This window comes from Homalodisca vitripennis, chromosome X (genome assembly GCF_021130785.1).
Source record: "Homalodisca vitripennis isolate AUS2020 chromosome X, UT_GWSS_2.1, whole genome shotgun sequence".
In the NCBI taxonomy this organism is placed as follows: Eukaryota; Metazoa; Arthropoda; class Insecta; order Hemiptera; family Cicadellidae; genus Homalodisca; species Homalodisca vitripennis.
The window spans coordinates 90,506,476-90,525,616 of record NC_060215.1 but is presented as its reverse complement, the minus strand read 5'-3'; the positions used below and the strand labels follow the sequence as shown (position 1 = coordinate 90,525,616).

At 32.3% G+C, this 19,141-nt stretch overlaps 1 protein-coding gene across 2 annotated transcripts in view; it reads left to right on the top strand.

Annotated features, from left to right (window-relative positions):
• The window catches only part of LOC124369338 (disks large-associated protein 4-like), a 79,553-nt gene that overhangs the window by 11,632 nt on the left and 48,780 nt on the right, over positions 1 to 19,141 (top strand). For both annotated transcript variants that reach the window (XM_046827307.1, XM_046827308.1), the window contains exons 3-5: positions 5,082 to 5,146; positions 10,234 to 10,495; positions 16,435 to 16,510. In XM_046827307.1, the coding sequence (XP_046683263.1) occupies positions 5,082 to 5,146; positions 10,234 to 10,495; positions 16,435 to 16,510 (403 nt within the window). The remainder of the gene's footprint in view (positions 1 to 5,081; positions 5,147 to 10,233; positions 10,496 to 16,434; positions 16,511 to 19,141) is intronic.

Sequence of the window (19,141 nt, the reverse complement as noted above, 5' to 3'; positions counted from 1 at the left end):
ATTATACCTGTGCAGGACTTTATGTACACCCTGAATAAATTTCCAAGATATAAACAATTACTCACAAATTTGAAAGGATCAAAAACATGTACTTAGATTAGAGTAATTAGTAGTTATTTTTTTTACTGGGAATAATTTTATAGAAATAGTCTTAAATTTAAAAAAATTTCAATTGTGTAAGAGATTATTTTTTATAATTCTGTGGAAAAATCTTGTACAAACCTTAAACAAATATTATTATATAGACAGCAAAATGAACTTTCAAAATATTTCTGTTTCTGTTGTTTCATGACAACTCGGACATTATTTGAGCAAAACTAAAAACGTTATTCTTTACAGTTTGATATCAACATTACAAAGGGTAGGTTTTTTGCTTATACGTTTTTTACTGTGGTTTGTGAGCTATCAAACAAATTTAAGTATGTAGTCTACTTGTAAAACTATGACCTAAAATTGAAACAGTAAAAGAAGGTCTCAAAGTAAAATGTACTTAATTTGTCTTTTTAAAACAATTGATTTCCAACCTGAAAATTAATTTAAAATATTTTTGTAGATTTGTTCTCAATTGTATCAGTATGTTATTAGTAAAGCTTGTAAGAAAACAAAATTCATAATGTAAGATGCATACTTTTATTATCTACCTTCTAAACAATAAAGCTATTCAAATTTGAGGTTCTTACTGAGTAATATATCAAATGAAGAAACTTAAAAGTGTTTGGGAGTGTGTTCGGATCGGGAACTTAACTATTTAAAATAAGACATATCTATGGTTTATGTCTACAAATAGAACAAAAGAGTGTTTTAGGTGTAGTATTGTTCTTATAAGGCTGAAATTAAGATGGTCACCAGTATAGTTCGCTCCGTAACTGGTTCGTTCAGGGACTTGTTAACAGGAGAAATTCTCTGGCAAAAGTAAAGGTCTGGCTGCTAATGACATTCTAGTGGACCTTATCCTGTCAAGGACACACTTTGTGTTTAAAGAAATTTCATCTGTAAGAGAAGTATGTCTGTAGACAGAAAATAAGCTGAAGATTACCGATGGTCAGCACCCCATACTTGTCTCCAGAACTTCCTCTATATATAATGGCCTTCATTCTTTTATATATATATATATATATATATATATATATATATATATATATATATACATACATACACTGCTGCTTATAAAGCCCTGCTTAATATGGTCAATGGTAATTGATAGGTGGATTATGTTAAATAATGATTAAATTGGTTTTGGTAGGACATGCTTTGTTATCTATAATTATAGTAATTTGTATATACTTATATTGTAGTTCCTATAATTGATTTATATACCATAATAAGAGTATTTAAAATCTGTATGACATTTCAGTAATAAATTCAAAACAAATAACACCACAAAACATTTTTTTTAGTTTTAATGTTTTATCATATTATTTTGTCAGTTCTATTAGGTTATGTATTATTATACTAAATCACTACGTATACTAGATGAATGTTTTGTTATGGATTGTGTCAATACATCTATATAATTCAGACAATACAACTATAATGGACTTGATGATAATGACACATTTTGAAAACTTTTAAAATAGTCTTGGTTGGATTTTAAGCTAAACTCCTTAGCTCAAGTTTACCTGCTCAAAACTCTTACTTTACTTATGAGATTTAATGCATAGCCATGAAAAATATTCTTAAAGATGGTAATGTAATTATTTTAGTTAATTCTGACTATTTATAATTCTTTAAATATTAAATAATCACTTTAAAAAATCTTATTCTGTAATCTTTGCTTTCATGTTGTGTTATTGTGTGTACATGTTTTTGCACATTGGCAGTAGAACAGTGACTCCACGTCACATTGAAGTGCAGTGTTTTTATTATTATTAATAGCCCATAATAATACATGTAATCAATACCCTAAAATGGATAAATATATGCTGTTGTAAAAACAGTTGAAGAAAACAATAAACAGCATTACGTAAATTTAGCCGATATTTCAACTTCTACATATAACTGCAATCTATAGAATATTTAAAAATCTGTTCGAGAAATCTAAAGAGGAACCGATATTAAAAATATTCAGTCTAGTAGTAACACTGCTTAGTAGTCTGCAAGATATTTTTAGAACTATTAGAAGGTAGAACTAAAAACAGATTGATTTCGTGACCTGAGCTCGTCTCCGTGCCGCTAGGCCATATACTGCATGGCAAGATATTTTGTCAGTGATCTGCAGTTGGTTAAGGCTGTTGCAATATTAATAGTAGTAATAATAATAATAATAAACAAAGTTGAAAATGAAAATATAACTTCCTTATTAAACAAAGTCTAAGATGTAGTTTTGTCCCCAAAATATTCAGTTATGTTATTCAGATAATGTTCAGTTCAAGAAATTTAAGTGGTTTATAATTAAAACCACTAGAATTACTTACACAAGTTGGTTGTTTTATTATGGATTGTGTCAATATATCTATGCAAATCAGACAAAAAAAACTATAATGAACTTGATGACATACTTTGAAAACTTTGAAAATGGTCTTGGTTGGATTTTATTCATCGGCTAAGCTAAACTCCTTAGCTCGTTTATATCTGCTCAAGACTCTTATTTTATTCATGAGATTTAATGCACAGCCATGAAAAATATTCTGATAGATAGTAATTATTTTAGTTGTTTCTGAGTATTTATAATTCATTAAGTATTAAATAATTTATTTTAAAAATCTTAGTCCATAATCATTGCTTCTAAAGGGACCATGACCAACTAGTATACAGCTAGAATGAAAAATAAAATTGACTTTTGGCACTTCCTCAAGTTGGTGACACACAGGAGCATCTATTACTTCTTTCCATTAATATAGTGGCAAAAGAAGAAGTCAGTGGCTAATTACAAACGTTGCATGGAGTCATGGTGCAATTTGCAATACTGAAAAGAAAATATATATTTTTATTAAAAAAATTATTTCCATTAAAAATCTGTATGTGTTAAGACACTTAACTTACAAAGAAACTTGTCCATGTTTAGGAATATTTACTTAATTTTTATCAGTATAACCGGTTATACAAGATGAAATCAAAATACTGCAGGGTGTGTACTCATGTAGAAAGGGGGAGTGTAATTACTTTAATATTTAAATAGAATCAAAGAATGTAATAAATTGTTTCTAATCTCATCTGTTTTGAAAATGAACAAAGACTCTGTGAATCTAGAACATTCTCCTGCTTGTGCCAATATTCATAGTTGTTTTTGTTTCTATCATACATCACAAAGGGAGTTTCCGATTTGAAATTGAGTTGAGATATCCCACTGTAAGAGGTACTCTACAGTTTTGAATAAATGAAAAAGTAACTACCATCAAAATATAATTTTTAAGATATTTTTACTTTTCTATATATAGAAGTTCATAAGTATTATAAAAGTAATCATAAAGTAATAGGATGGGCTTTATGATTACAGTTAGTTTTTCTTACATTTTAGTTAAGTTAATGGTGACTTCTTAATTACTTTATTTTGTTTTTCTGGTTTTATTGTTTTTACCCTTTTTCAACAGCACAATTTTCATCAGTGTTGTACACATTTTTATGCTTGGCACACACTTAACAGACAATCTGTCATTGTTTGTCTTGTTAGTTATTTCCAATATTGAAGTTAATCCAGTGTTGGCTATTCACAGCAAATGTATCATTTTGACATAAACGTGTAAAAATCACTATTATAATAACATGTAAATAAAAATATTGCACTTTTCAGTTTAGTTATTTCATACATGAGTTAGTATGAAATCAAAGGCAGTCAGTGAAAAGGAATCCGAATGCAGGTGTCTATCCACCTATCTCCTCAGTTCACCTTATCAGGAAACAACCACTTAAATTTCTAAGAAGTTATTTTCTGCTTAGGTGCATCCATATAATAATGATAATGTAACAAATTATAAGGACAAGTATGATCTAGATGTTCAAGCTATCTCAGTATTGCCTCATTAAACCGGTTCCCCCGATTTTAATTAGCTAATGGAGAGAGTACTACAGCAAAACAGAGGGCACGTGCTTGTTTCTAATACTGATCATTGAAACTTAGTGAAAAATTATCATTTCATTTTATTTTATCATAAAATTTCATTTTAAAATACATTTTAAAAGACATTATATTATTATTTAAATGTACTGAACTTGTTTCACGTAGGATACTAGATAAAGATTGTTCAGTAGAAACTGGAATCGTGGTGTAATATTACAATTACTGCCAAAAACACACAAAAAATTATAATACAAATTTTATAAAATTAAATCATAATATTAACGCAAACATATCAGTTTTTACTTTTAGAAACATCAGTAAATTACTTATTTAAATTTATTAGTCATCTCTAGAGCTTTATTCAGGCCTGTAAAGTTCCCATTGGCAAGGTAAAAAGCAGGAGTCATAAAAGCCAGATCTGTATTACTGTAAGGATGATGAGCGAATTGTGTTGGTCACAATTAGAATTGTCCTACTCTAGCTTGATTGTTGGCTGCCTGTAACATATTAGATACAGTAATTCATTTCTGTAACTATATATTCTTTCTATATACATAAGTCAGATCTTGTAATTAGTTTGTAGATGACTTATTACCTATTATACAATAAACTTCATTAAAAGAAGACTTAAGCTTTTTGCCATGACACATACAAAAATTATCTTTGCAACAACAAAATAAAGTTTATTTTGGCTTTACTGTGATTGAGCTTGGGCAGTATAGCATTTGTGCTGTGTGGAGAGACTTACAAAGTAAAAAACTCACTGTTAATATAGCTAACAAGACTATTCTTTAGCTATATACAAATGACAAGTAGAATAGATAACCATCTAAGTTTTCAGAGTATATAATATATTATATGACCATAGGCTAATGAAGACATTCAGCCATAAACTCACTCAAAGCTGTACACTAATGTCTATGGTCTCCAGATTATTCGTCTGAAATTTTTTAAACAATTAATACAACATTGGGAGAGAAAACAATTATCCCGCAAAACAGGGAATAAAATTAATCTATTTAAACTGTATTAGTACAATATTATAACTGCCAATTCGGCCAAATAAAGTGAGTATTGGTTTCAGATAACGCCACCAGAGCTGAAACTACAGACACCAATACTCAAGTAGATAACTCCAACACCAATATTGTAAGTACCAATAAATATTCTAGAGAATATGTTCTGGACAAATTATAACACGCTACTTTAAGTTAATATATTGGTATCAAATAAGTTTTATGAGTCCATCTTTGTAGAAACCACGAAGCTGTAATTCTAGACAAATATATGATATTTTACCTAGTCAACCGTTCCAAAATTCACTTTAGTAGTTTTTCACTACATGTTTCAGGACGAACGTCCCATCGTTAGGTATATAAAAAAGGGGAAGTCAAATAATTTTTAAAACCCACAAAACTACATAATAGTACATATACACAATAAATATTTTACGAAACATGTAAATGGTAGGTCTACTGCACACACACTACCATGGACACGAACCGAGTCAGACTCCTGGACTTCAGTATATACCAGGACCAGGAAGTAGGGGAAGAGGAGTGGCATAACCTGTAGTCCTCAGTGTCTGTGCTACCAACCGGTCGGTTCGTGTCCGTGGTTGCGCTTGTATGGTAGACCTACCATTATTTATTTCATAAAATATTTATCATGTATATGTTCTATTTATTGAATTGTATGTTTTATTATGTGGTTTTTAAAAGTTTTTGACTTCTGCGGTTTTATACATCTGATGATGGGATATTCATCCTGAAACGTGTAGTGAGAATCTACAAAAGTGAATTTTGGAACTGTTGACAAGGTAAAGTACCATATATTTGTCTAGACTAAGTTTTCATTTAGCTGCTACTATTGTTCAACTGAACGTATAGCTGTGACATGTTATTTTGGGAAAACTGTTGATATTTACCCTCCTGTCGTGGATTAACTAAAAAGAATTGATACAATTGATGGAGAATCAGCAAGACTCACTGGATGGAGCACTGATAAATTTACACATAATAATACGCCTAATCTCAAATATCTTTATTCCACAACAACAGATAATATATTAAGTCATAATTTTATATATTGCAACTTCTTATGTTTAACTTTACCAATACTTCATTAAGGCAAGTCTTTCTGGTTCCCTCCCAGGTCTTTTAAACTTTCTGACTTAGAGCCAGACACCTTTTTAATAACATGTCAATTAAAAGAAGGACTTTTAGTCTGTTGTCGTATTACTTTTATATAGAATGTAATACACACATAATGTATCTGCAACTACTAGTATTATTTATTTCATAGAAGTATTTAATTTTCAGTATTTTCACAGATTGTGAAGTGTCAATGTAAAAGAGATATGACTTACAACCTTGCGTATACAATCTATGTAAATCAGTATTCACAAAATAATTGACAGCGAATTATATTCTTCTGTCTACAGGACTTTGGTTACTGAAGTATTCAAGGGCACTTGCTCTTGTGCAATCTTCCACAAACCCTGATTTAGGTGATATAATATGTCTTGCTGCTTCTTTCTTTAATATTAATTCTGTCCTAGAGAATGTGGAACATTGTAAGGGCTACTGTATAAGGTTTTGTTTCAAACATGCACAATAACCTAGAGTAATACTTATTAAATCAAAACTTTAAGGCGTACTTTACCTCAGGTTTAGCTAAGAGAGGCTAATTGTTAATCTTGATCTATGTTAGATCTTGTCTAATAAATGGATTGTGAAGTCCTACACTTGATAAACTCTTGTTTATATTATAAACTATTCCTTACTTAGACTATGGCCATTGGAACTGGAATTTGTAGAAAATTCATGTATGGAGGCTGGTAACAGACTACTGAAAATACCAGATATGTCGGCTCTCCTGTGTTGGCCATGGCACAGAGCATCAGCTCTTTAAATTTTTTAGGTTTTTATTTTCAATGTAATTAAATTATGTATAAACTCAAATATTTAATTAATTTCATTAAATTAATTAAACTAGTTACTTTATGTGAAATAAAAATGTATTCTGTAATTTGAATTAATCTTAAAGTAACCCAGAATTCTCCTTTGGTACTCACCTGTTACATTCATTTCCACAACTACTAAAACTGATGTGCTGTTTATATTTGGACAACCCTCTGAATGTCTAGGAGCGGCACATCACTAACTGCACATCATCCCAAAATTGAGATATTGGGGTGAAAGGATTGATAAGTATGTCTAGTTAACTGTGGAGGATGACTGTTGGAGTGGATGGAGAGATTCTTTAGTTTTAAATGCTAGCCTAAATTTGAGGGAGTACTACTGTCCACTGGGAGTGCTTTGACTGGAAGAGACTGGAACAGAGCTAGTTTTTCCTTCTTCCAAAGTGACAAGACTGAGATATAGGACCAGGTATCCCTCCTTGAGGGATTGTAACAGGAGGCAGCCCCTACCACCAACCTTACACATCCTGAAAATCCTGTTCCTCCAGAAGCAAATGCGAAGGTTCTTTTAGGACTGGGAGAAAATAAGAGGTTTTCTTAGCTTCTTGTCCTAAGTTAACATAAAATCTCAGAATCTAATTTCAACATCATAATTAAATTGGTGATGATAACTAACAGTAGTTCAACAGATCAATTCATCAGAGACTTTAAGTATTCACGTACTCTAACATTCTCTTCATCAAACTCCCCTTCATACACTCACTTTGCTTGTTATACTTGTGTAATTCAGCGTTATTTGTTACTCTATACCAGCAACATATGTCAATCCAAATCTATAGGACTTCACTCAGCAAGCTGTTTCCTGTCAAATTGGATTTGTTGAGATTTTATTATATGAGGAAATTGCACTGATGCTGTATATTTTATCAATACAAGGTTACTGTTGAAATTTAACTTTTTATCTTAAAAAAAATTTAAGTTTAATATTAGTGAAAAAGCAGATCCTAGATATAACATATTATATCTTGTATTTAATTTTCCTTATGGACATTGGAAATTCATTATAAACAGTGCTCTGTGTTCTTGTTTTCTGTTTAGTGTTGTTTGCCCGTCCTCATGCATAAAAATAGTTTTGTATATTTATATACTGGGTGTTCATTTGAAACCTTCAAACTCATATTAAAAAGTTATATCCCAAGTATAAAAGTTATGTAAACGGGAGTGTAGAGTACTAATTGGGGAACAAAAAAAATTATTTTGAAAATGGGGGTTGCCCCCGTACCCAAAGCCAAAATGTTGAAATGGCAACTTAATACCTTGTGACACCTCAAATTGTAGCTCATAAAAAATGCTGTATATTGGTTAAACAAATTAAAATCGGCCAAATCATTTGGTATCAGCAGCCAATCATGTAATTTCTTACATTACAACTATTAGTCTACAAATTACTGTACTTCTAACACCATTACTTACTGAATACAATGATATTACCAAAAAGCAAAAGGTTTTGTGTAATATTAACATAATTATTAATTTTTCTATCAGTATTTGTAAGTAAACAGGACAAGCAAGTGTCTCATCATTTTTTTATCTTTCTTATGTACATTATTGTTGGAGACTGGTCCGGTAAGCGGCTATCTCTGGTCATGTTTCAACACACCAAACATTTGGGAATGCAGTTTCATTTGTTTAATGGAAGTGGTACATTTTGTACTTCTTGCTTCACAAGGAAAATGGTTTACAGCCTTCAAGAAAGAGTGGAGATTATTTTTATCTTTGGATCAGAGAATAAGTGTGCTAATGCATTCAACTCAATAAATCCTGGAAGGAATGTGTCACTAAGATACATCATAGATTTAGTTACAAAATTTACTGAAAGTGGTTCAGTTAATAACAAGGAGAGGTGTGGTAACAGAGTTGTTGACGAATTATCTCAAATTGAAGTGATTCATAATGTTGAAAACCCTAGTACACCCATTCGTAAACTTGCTGTTGAAACTGGAATATCTGTTGGTTCTGTTCATAAAGCGTTGGAAATTAACAAATTTCATCCTTACAAAGTCAAAGATTGTCATGAACTTAATGAAGATGATTATGTCCGTTGGATTGAATTCTGTGAAAAAATGAGTGAAATCATTGAAATTTTGGTGTAAAACATTTGCTTTAGTAATGAATGTACATTTTATGTTGACGGTTTTGTTAATAAACACAATTGCCGATTTTGGTCTGACCAAAAGACCATATGTATTCGTTAAAGGATCAACCCAATGGCCTGAAAAATTAATGTTTGGGCAGGAATACTTGGTGACACTATTGTTGGACCTGTAATTATTGAATGAAACTTAAATGGAGAATCGTACTTAGATTTGCTAGAAAACACTATTGACCCTCTTATTGTGGAAACACTTGAAAACCAGGTAAATGAAGTAGGCCAGTTAAATTTAGATGCGGATATGTTTTATTTTCAACAAGATGGAGCTCCTCCACATTATGCTCTTCCTGTGCGACAATAGCTAGATGCACACTATCCGGATCACTGGATTGGTAGAAGAGGATCAATTGAGTGGCCGGCAAGGTCTCCAGACTTAACACCCTTAGACTTGTTTTTGTGGGGTCACTTGAAATAAGTAGTTTTCAAAACACATCCCACTGGTGTCCAAAACTTGGAAAACAGGATCACTGCTGAGTGCAGACATGTAACCAGAGAAACTTTTAGAAAGGTTAGGCAAGAATTTGAAAATCGATTATTTTTTTTGCTTCAACAACAATAGCTACCAATTTGAACATTTGATATGAAGTTTACAAAGGATTTACAACAGTATTCAGTGAGTAATTTTGTTGTTATTAGCAGTAGTACAGTAGTTTGTAGACTAATAATTGTTGTGTTACATTATCGGCTGCTGCTACCAAACGGCTTGGCCGATTTCAAATTTTTTTTACCAAAATACAGCATTTTTTATGAGCTACAATTTGAGGTGTCACAAGGTATTAGTTGCAATTTCAAAATTTTGGCTTTGGGTACGGGGGGCATGGAGGTGAACTCCCCATTTTGAAAATAATTTTTTGTTTGTTCCCCCAATTAGTACTATACACTCCCGTTTACAGATGTTTTGATAGTTGGGCTATAAGTCTTTTTATATCAGTTTGAAGTTTTCAAATGAACACCCTGTATATATTTGTATAGAAAGAGAGATCGATTCACTATAGTATGATGATTAAAGATCACCCAATCTAGCTTTGAAATGTATACTATTGTTATGTTGTATATACTTTAAAAAAGGTCAGTTGTTATTCACAATAAAATTGTCTATAGAGAATAGCAGATGGTGTGAAGCAGCCATCTTATCTAAACCTCGCATGCTGTATCAGTGGCTATACCACTCTGACAACCTATAACAGCAAACAACGTGAGGGTTTCCGCTCCCGAGACATCAGCCCCGCCAGAATCACTGGAGTTGGCGTTAGTCCCCACGGAACGGACGATGCAAGTAATCCTCCAGTTTTCACTTCAATTTGCGGAAACTTCCTCTCTCCACAATCCCGATATCTGACAGAAGTGGATCACCGCAGAAAAAGTTAGTACTCTGAACTTACCCTTGCAACTGACAAACACCTGAAATCAGGTGTTTTAATTGTGTCCTCGATGGCAGTGGCCAGTATTGTGTCTTTTAACATGGCTTATGTTTTCTGTTATTGCATCTTTAAAATGTGAAAATCGTATTATCTTTTTAAAATAGGCTTAAAAAGTATCATTATTGATACTAATTGAAAGAGGAATGTTCAATTTACATAAATAATAAACTCTTTGATCATTTTAATGTTCTGTTATATGTCTATGCATTCTGTTACTATTTATTCACTCTTACTACACCTGCTGTAACAAGTCAGATGATTCAGTCTTGTTATTCTACTAATAAGATTGTGTTATTTCTTAGATACGAGTATTCCTTGTAGCATTTGTTTGTTTTGGTACTTACAACAATAGATTGTAATATTTGAAATTGCAATCATGATCTATTGATAAAATATTGTGAAAATTTTTAAACTGTATTTTGTTTGGAACTATTATAAACTAAAAGTGAAAATCAATTGAAAAAATAACTAGTTCCAAGACTGAACAATCAAAGAGGACATTGAAGTTTTTACATTATTGTAAATTGCTATATTGACCATCTGTACTTGTAAACAACAATAGTCTAATTAACCCATTGGCATGCAGTGACGGAAGCGATCCGCCGGTAGAAATGTGGCACATCGAACAATCGCGCTGTGATGGAACGCTTCCGCCATTATCTTTGACTACGTAGTTGGCCTATTGTCCCCTAGGTAGCAGCACCAAACAGTCCGTGAATATTGTTCATAGCCTTCTGAATGAAATATTCAATGTTTTGAGTTGGCTAAACTTTGTAAAACAACATGTTCCTTTTATTTGTAGTCAGCTGATGTTTGTTATTGTTTTGACAACGGAGGTTAGTCGTAGTTGGCGGCGCAAAATGGCAGGATTACGCAGCAGTGAAATCGATCGAATTATAAACGAAGATGGAGTTTTACTTAGTGACAGTGATAGTGATTTTGTTCCTAGTGATATAGACCTGGATAACATTGTTCTGGAAGATCAAGTGGAGCTTTCTGCAGACGAATTTAACTTTGGAATTAAAACGAGGAGTTCGACCAGGTAGATTTAGGCATGAACAATAATTTAGACGATATTATTGAGAATGTTGCAGTCGGGTCATTGGGACTAGAAGTACCTAATGACTATTTAGATTTAGCTGAACCATACATATGGGAAGATGAGTCCAATGAACCATTCAATATTCTATTTTTTGGCCCAAATGTGGGCGTAAACATTGAAAACCCTGAAGAACTAGAATCTGAAATTGACTGCTTTTCACATTTTGCTGGTGACGATTTGTTTGATATGATAGCCATGGAAACAAACAGATATGCTCAACAACAATTTGCTGATGTTTCTAGAAAACAGCTAAAATCTGACAATAAGTGGACTGATTGTACCCCAAATGAAATCAAAACGTTTTTCACTCTTTGCACTATTATGAGTATAGTAAAAAAAACCAAATCTCCAGGCCTATTGGTCGACCAGAAAGGTAATTGAAACCAAGATTTTTGGCAATGTAATGACCCTGAAAAGGTTTCAAGCAATAATGCGATTTTTGCATTTTGTTGATAATAACCACACTGATGATTCTGACAAACTAAAAAAAATTAGGCCAATTTTGACTTACTGGAATGAAAAGTTTAGGAAGAACTACACTCCTAGCAGGAATGTTTCAGTTGATGAGAGCCTGATGAAATTCAGGGGTAGGCTCCACTACATTCAATTCAATAAGAGTAAGAGGGCTAGGTTTGGAATAAAATTTTACAAACTTTTTGAAGCTACAACTGGTTACTGCTCGGCTTTTGAGATCTATACTGGGAAGAAGATCTTACCAACAGGGAGTTTGGCTAGTGAGGAGATTGTTGTGCAATTATTGCAGCCCTACCTAGGGAAGGGGTACATATGTCACTTAGATAATTGGTATTCCTCACCCTCTCTTTTTAGTCGTCTTTTGGGTGAAAACACCTATGCTGTAGGAACAGTACGCACAAACAGAAAAAACATGCCAGCAGAAATAAAAACAACAAAACTAGAGAGAGGTGAGGCAATACGCCGAAGTGGAGAAGGCCTGTTAGTTTTGAAGTGGATGGACAAAAAGGAGGTCTTAGTTATCAGTTCAAGACACGAGGACATAAACTTTCAGAAAACTGGAAAATATACTCGTGAAACACCAGAACAACCCCATAGAGCAATCATGAAGCCTCAGGCCATTATGGATTATAATAATGGCATGCTTGCGGTTGACAGACATGACCAAGTACTTTCCTACAATCCAATAATGGGGCGATATGTGAAAGGATATAGGAAAATATTTTTTTATCTCTTTGAGATGTGTTTATTCAATGCACATGTTGTGTTTTCAGCTGTAAGTAATAAGAAAAAGCAACATTTTTCTGAATTCAAAACTAACTTGGCAGAACAACTGAATGAGAGAGTTGAATTGAGACCAAAGCCTTCCACTGGCAGGAGATCTGCTCACAATCCAACAAGGTTACATGGAAAACACTTTCCAATGACGATCCCAGTAACTGCAAATAAAGAGTTCCCTAGCAAGAGATGCTGTGTTTGTTTGAAACATGGTTTGAGGAAAGAAGTCCGCATTCAGTGTAAGCAGTGCCTCGTTCCACTGCACTTGGACGGGTGCTTTGAAGTATATCATACATCCGTAAACTACTAGAACTTCCTAGTGTCAGTGTAGACCTATGTACTATATCTTGTAAATACTGTAAACTACTGTAATACTTTTAGCTTTATCCTTTCATATTAGTGATGTTTTAGAAAGACTTTTGCAACCTAACCCATGGGACACATTTTTATTATCATGGTGGAGGGTAGGTAATGTACTTGTACAATAGAATAGTATACATGTTTATCTATATAAAACATGTTTGGTAAAGTTTCATGATAATAGCTCTTGTAGTTCCAAATTATATAAATTTATTGTTAAAAACAACCAAACTAAAGAAAAATAGGGTAACCACCAGGCTTTGGGGGGTTAGCCTAAATCCTATAATCCAACTTTTTGTAATTTTTCAACCTGTAGCCAATAGTAAAATTATGATCTAAATATCATCCACTACTCTCCTCCTACTTTAGGGCAGTACCATGATCCCTTTTATGAAATTTGTCTGATTTTGAAAATACTTTTTGCCATTTACTGATGAATGAAGTAAGTTGGCGAGGTTAGAAAGTTTTCTATTATTTTTTTACTGAAAGTAGAAAATTTAACAAAATTTTGTAAAAATCAAACAACTTTTATAATAAGGGTTCAAGGGGCCCCCCTAAATGGGTGAGTATAGGGGTGAAACTTAGATCACCATTTTACTATTAGCCATAGGTACACATCTGCAAAATTTCTAAAAAAATGGATTATAGGAAGTGGCTAACCCCCACACTCCTTTTTATGACTTCTCAGGGGTTTTTAAACTCCCCCCCCCCCAAAGGAATTGGGAGTTAAAAAATTGTCGGTTGTTTTTTTCCTAAAGTAGACATCAAAACACACATTTTAGAAAAAAATTGGTAAAAATCTGACAACTTTTATAAAGGGGGGTCATTGGGCCCCCTAAAGGGGGGTGAGGGGGGGTTTAACTTAGATCATAATTTTAATATTGGCCACAGGTACACACCTGCAAAATTTCTTAAAAAATGGATTATAGGAAGTGGCTAACCCCCACACTCCTTTTTATGACTTCTCAGGGGTTTTTAAACCCCCCCCCCCCCCCAAGGAATTGGGAGTAAAAAAATTGTTAGTTGTTTTTTTTCCTAAAGTAGACATCAAAACACACATTTTAGAAAAAAATTTGTAAAAATCTGACAACTTTTATAAAGGGGGGGTCATTGGGCCCCCTAAAGGGGGGTGAGGGGGGTTTAACTTAGATCATAATTTTAATATTGGCCACAGGTACACATCTGCAACATTTCTAAAAAAATGGATTATAGGAAGTGGCTAACCCCCACACTCCTTTTTATGACTTCTCAGGGGTTTTTAACCCCCCCCCCCCCCCCCCAAGGAATTGGGAGTAAAAAAATTGTTGGTTGTTTTTTCCTAAAGTAGACATCAAAACACACATTTTAGAAATAAATTTGTAAAAATCTGACAATTTTTATAAAGGGGGTTCATTGGGCCCCCCCTAAAGAGGGTGATGGGGGGTTTAACTTAGATCATAATTTTAATATTGGCCACAGGTACACACCTGCAAAATTTTAAATAAATTGGATTATGGAAAGTAGGCTAACTCCCACACCCGAGGGGCCAAAAAAATTGGATTTCCTCAGTGCTAAGTGTTAATTTTAAAAGCAGCATGCCAATGGGTTAAATTCCAACAAAGATTGAATCACAAAAAGTACTTGCTCTGCTGGGAGTATATCTCTCAAGTGCCGGGCAAGTATGCTACCACAGACTTTTTACAATAAAATTTTTTTGTATTTTTCTGCTTCTGTCACATTTATGTTTAAATAACCAAATAACATGTGATTGAGGGGTTATCAAAATACAGGAAAAACATGTTTTAGTAATCAGTAATGTATGTACTGTCAATCAGCTGATTTCATTCATAACCTGGGGGATTTCTGCAGATTCTACTGTTGAATCCTGTAGATCGATTCTCGAATCTAAGTCTTTGTTGAAGATTCAAGATTCGGATTCAACCCATCACTAGTATATATGTATGTATGTGTATATATATATATATATATATATATATATGTATATATATATATGTGTATATATATATATATGTGTGTGTATACAGGGTGTTTGAAAAGTATGGGTACGGCTTAATATTTTAAAAACCATAAGAGATAACATCTATAAACTTTGCACAGTGTCATATGGCTATGTAAACTATTTTTCCTTGCTATTACCATGACATGCCAACCATGGGGGGACGGCCCACAGAGGAAAACATGGAAATCTTAAATTGAAGCATGGGTCGAGTGATACCTCATTTGAAAGAGCTCACTTAGTAGAGTTGAATTCCGCAAACCGCATCTCAAAAGGTTTATCCAATCAGAAATGGGGGCTTGTTTTAGGTACACATTGTGAAGTACATTATGCGCTGCCATTTCTGACTGGATTGTCGTATTCTGATGCGGTAGGCGGCGTTTCACTCTACTAACCAATGTGTTTTCACTGACTTTTTTTAATTAGCAAATTATGTCATAAATTTATAACACAATAAATAAAACTAAAAAACATTGGTATTTATTGTGTTTTATTTATTGTGTTATAAATTTATGACATAATTTGCTAATTAAAAAAAGTCAGTGAAAACACATTGGGTAGTAGAGTGAAACGCCGCCTACCGCATCAGAATACGACGATCCAGTCAGAAATGGCAGCGCATAATGTACTTCACAATGTGTACCTAAAATAAGCCGCCATTTCTGATTGGATAAACCTTTTGAGATGCGGTTTGCGGAATTCAACTATACTAAGTGAGCTCTTTCAAATGAGGTATCACTCGACCCATGCTTCAATTTAAGATTTCCATGTTTTCCTCTGTGGGCCGTCCCCCCATGGTTGGCATGTCATGGTAATAGCAAGGAAAAATAGTTTACATAGTCATATGACACTGTGCAAAGTTTATAGATGTTATCTCCTATGGTTTTTAAAATATTAAGCCGTACCCATACTTTTCAAACACCCTGTATATATATATATATATATATATATATATATATATATATATATGTATGTGTGTGTGTGTGTGTGTGTATATAGTATAAAACAACAGATGGCCTATATGGAAACTTAAAAATAATTATTGCAAACATTTCCCAATTTAAATGAGTTTATAACACTTAATAGCCTTGATATAGAAATAATACTGAGGTATAATTACTGTTTCTTTTACTATTTATTCTATGTGTAGTGTAAATAAAGGATTATTTCAGGCGGTGACAAGATGTGGAACGGCAACGGTACTGCCGACAAAGTTTCAACATCCACATTCACCAGCTCCACCACTTCGTAAGTATCACAAATAACTTGGATGATTATAAATAGACTTGATAATTTTAAAATTCTTTTGATTTGATTGGAGTTGTAATATTTTTTTCTATAAAAATAGTAAGAATTTGTGTTAAAATACAACTCATATTAGTTCATAACTATCAAGAGGTGTATTTTTCATAAAAGTATTTACTAGTTGTGGAGATAAAGTATACATATTATACCAACAAAGTTTTAATACTTTTAATCAGTCTTTAAGTATTTTTTGTTAATTACTACATGGCTGATTACTGATTACTGATGCCAACTTTATGGACCATTGTAAATCATTAGAAAAGAAATGTAATACTAATGTCACCGTAGAAGATCTCAGTAAAGCATTTGAAAACATAACAGCATCAATGATGGAGGCCTCAACTTATTGGTTTTTTGTAAATTATCTTAAATTAATCCAGACAAGGCTGAACAAATTTTATGTTTGTTGTCAAACTTTGAACAAACTAATTCCGTTTGTGCTAAACCCCTTGACATAACTTTAGACAGTAGACTAAGCTTGGAAAAGCACACAGATTTACTTTGTAACTAATTAACTATCTACAGTAATTTTACTGCTGCAGAAGATCAGGACTTGTGAGAGTCACAAATATTTATTAATTTTGTACTATATCATGTTTTATTCTCACATCAACTATGGTATCTCTGAGCACTTCTGCTGCTGCAAAACAAGTTTTTATATTGCGAAAACATGTGATTAGAACCTTCCTAGGATTAAATAAACTCACATCATGTAAATCACACTTTTTTGATCCATTAGTATTAACAGTTAGTATGTACATTTTAACATTCTTTTTTAAACCAGCACCACCTCAGATTCACTATACACTCCCAGACAACATCCAAAACATCATTAGTTTACACAATAGTTTAAAATATTTATAATATATTCATAGTATTAGACATTGTCTAACTACATTTTTACATACATATACGTAAACTAAATTTAGGTGTCTCAAAGTGGGAAAAGTTTCAATAAGTAAAGTGATAAAAGTTTATGTGAAAATTACATTACTTGTAGAATATGTTATTGTTATTGCTAATTAGCAATTATATAGAGGTTACAAGTACCCCCATACTGAGAGTCAATATTTTTAGGTGTTTAGGTCAATATTTTGTGAAGTTTGTAAGTTTCACCAGAAGGTTTTCAAGTTTACAGCATTTGTATTAATAATAACCCCAGTAATAACAGAAAAATTATACATATATTATAGTCATCAACCTTAAAAGGTTTAGGAAAGAATTTTGTTATAGTTTTATGACAAATATTTAAGCCAATTATATTTAGTTGTTAACACTAAGAGTACAACAGCCATACATTATTAAGGTTACGTTTTTGCCATACTCTGATGGTTTATCTGTTTTCTTTGATTGTTACTGTATTTATTTTGGTGGGATTATCAAACAGACCTCCTGGTTTGATATCTGTAGATTACACATGTTGGTAGTTTGCAGATCTGCATTTATCACTACCATATCACTCTGTGATACTGATAAATTTATTTAATTGAATTTCTGGACTTGTTTTTCTTGGTTATTTTTTATATTCTGTTTGTTTCACATTTATATCCAGTCATCATGATACATTTTCTATGCATTGTTTATGAATAAACAATGCACCATAAATAATAACATATTTTTGTCTGTATTTGCATGTTTGAATACAAATACTTCAAAAGTATATAATCGTAAGTATCAACTCATTTTTAAAATCTGCACAAAATGTACAAATGTTTAATTTAAATGTGAATTTAGTCTAGTAACTGGTAATTAGCACAAATAATCAAATCAGATTTGTATCGAAAATATTTGGTGATACTTAGGTCCTAAATGCAGATTGTGCTGAAATACTCTAGTGTCAAGTATTTTGTCCAGTTTTTAGCAATTTTCAACATTTATATGTGTTGCAGCCAAAGAAATTAATCTAGCTCTTATATATATATACTCTTTTATATATATATATATATATATATATATATATATATATATATACTCTTTATATATATATATATATATATATATATATACAGGGTGTATATTATGTCTGGAAACACCCAAATATATCCTTTAATAATTTAAATATAAATTTGAAACCTCTTACAATCGTGATAGAGATTGGGCATCTACTTTTTGGAACAATGTTTTGTTATGTCACACCAACGGGGGACGTCCTGCCGAGGGTATCGTGAATATTCTTAATGGAAGCCTATACCTTGTGATACATAATTTTAAAGGTAATAGCTTACTGAATTGAATGCCACAAACCGCATCTCAAGGGAATTATTCTATCAGAAAATAGAGCATTTTTAGTATTGAAAATTTACTGATGTTCAACAATGTAATTTTAACATGGTTCTTGCCACAAAATGTGTTACACTAATTTTTTAGCATTTTTTTAAATGTTCAATTAAATAAAACAAAAATTTCATTTTAAGCTGGTTCTATTAGCACAAATTTGCCAGTTTTTATTACAGTACAATTATGGAAATACTTATGTTATTGATTTCTTATTACAAATAAAAAATAATGTATGCTGTTAGAAAAGTCTTACAACAAACGTTTTACCTGCATTTGGTGTCAAAGCAATTGTTCGAA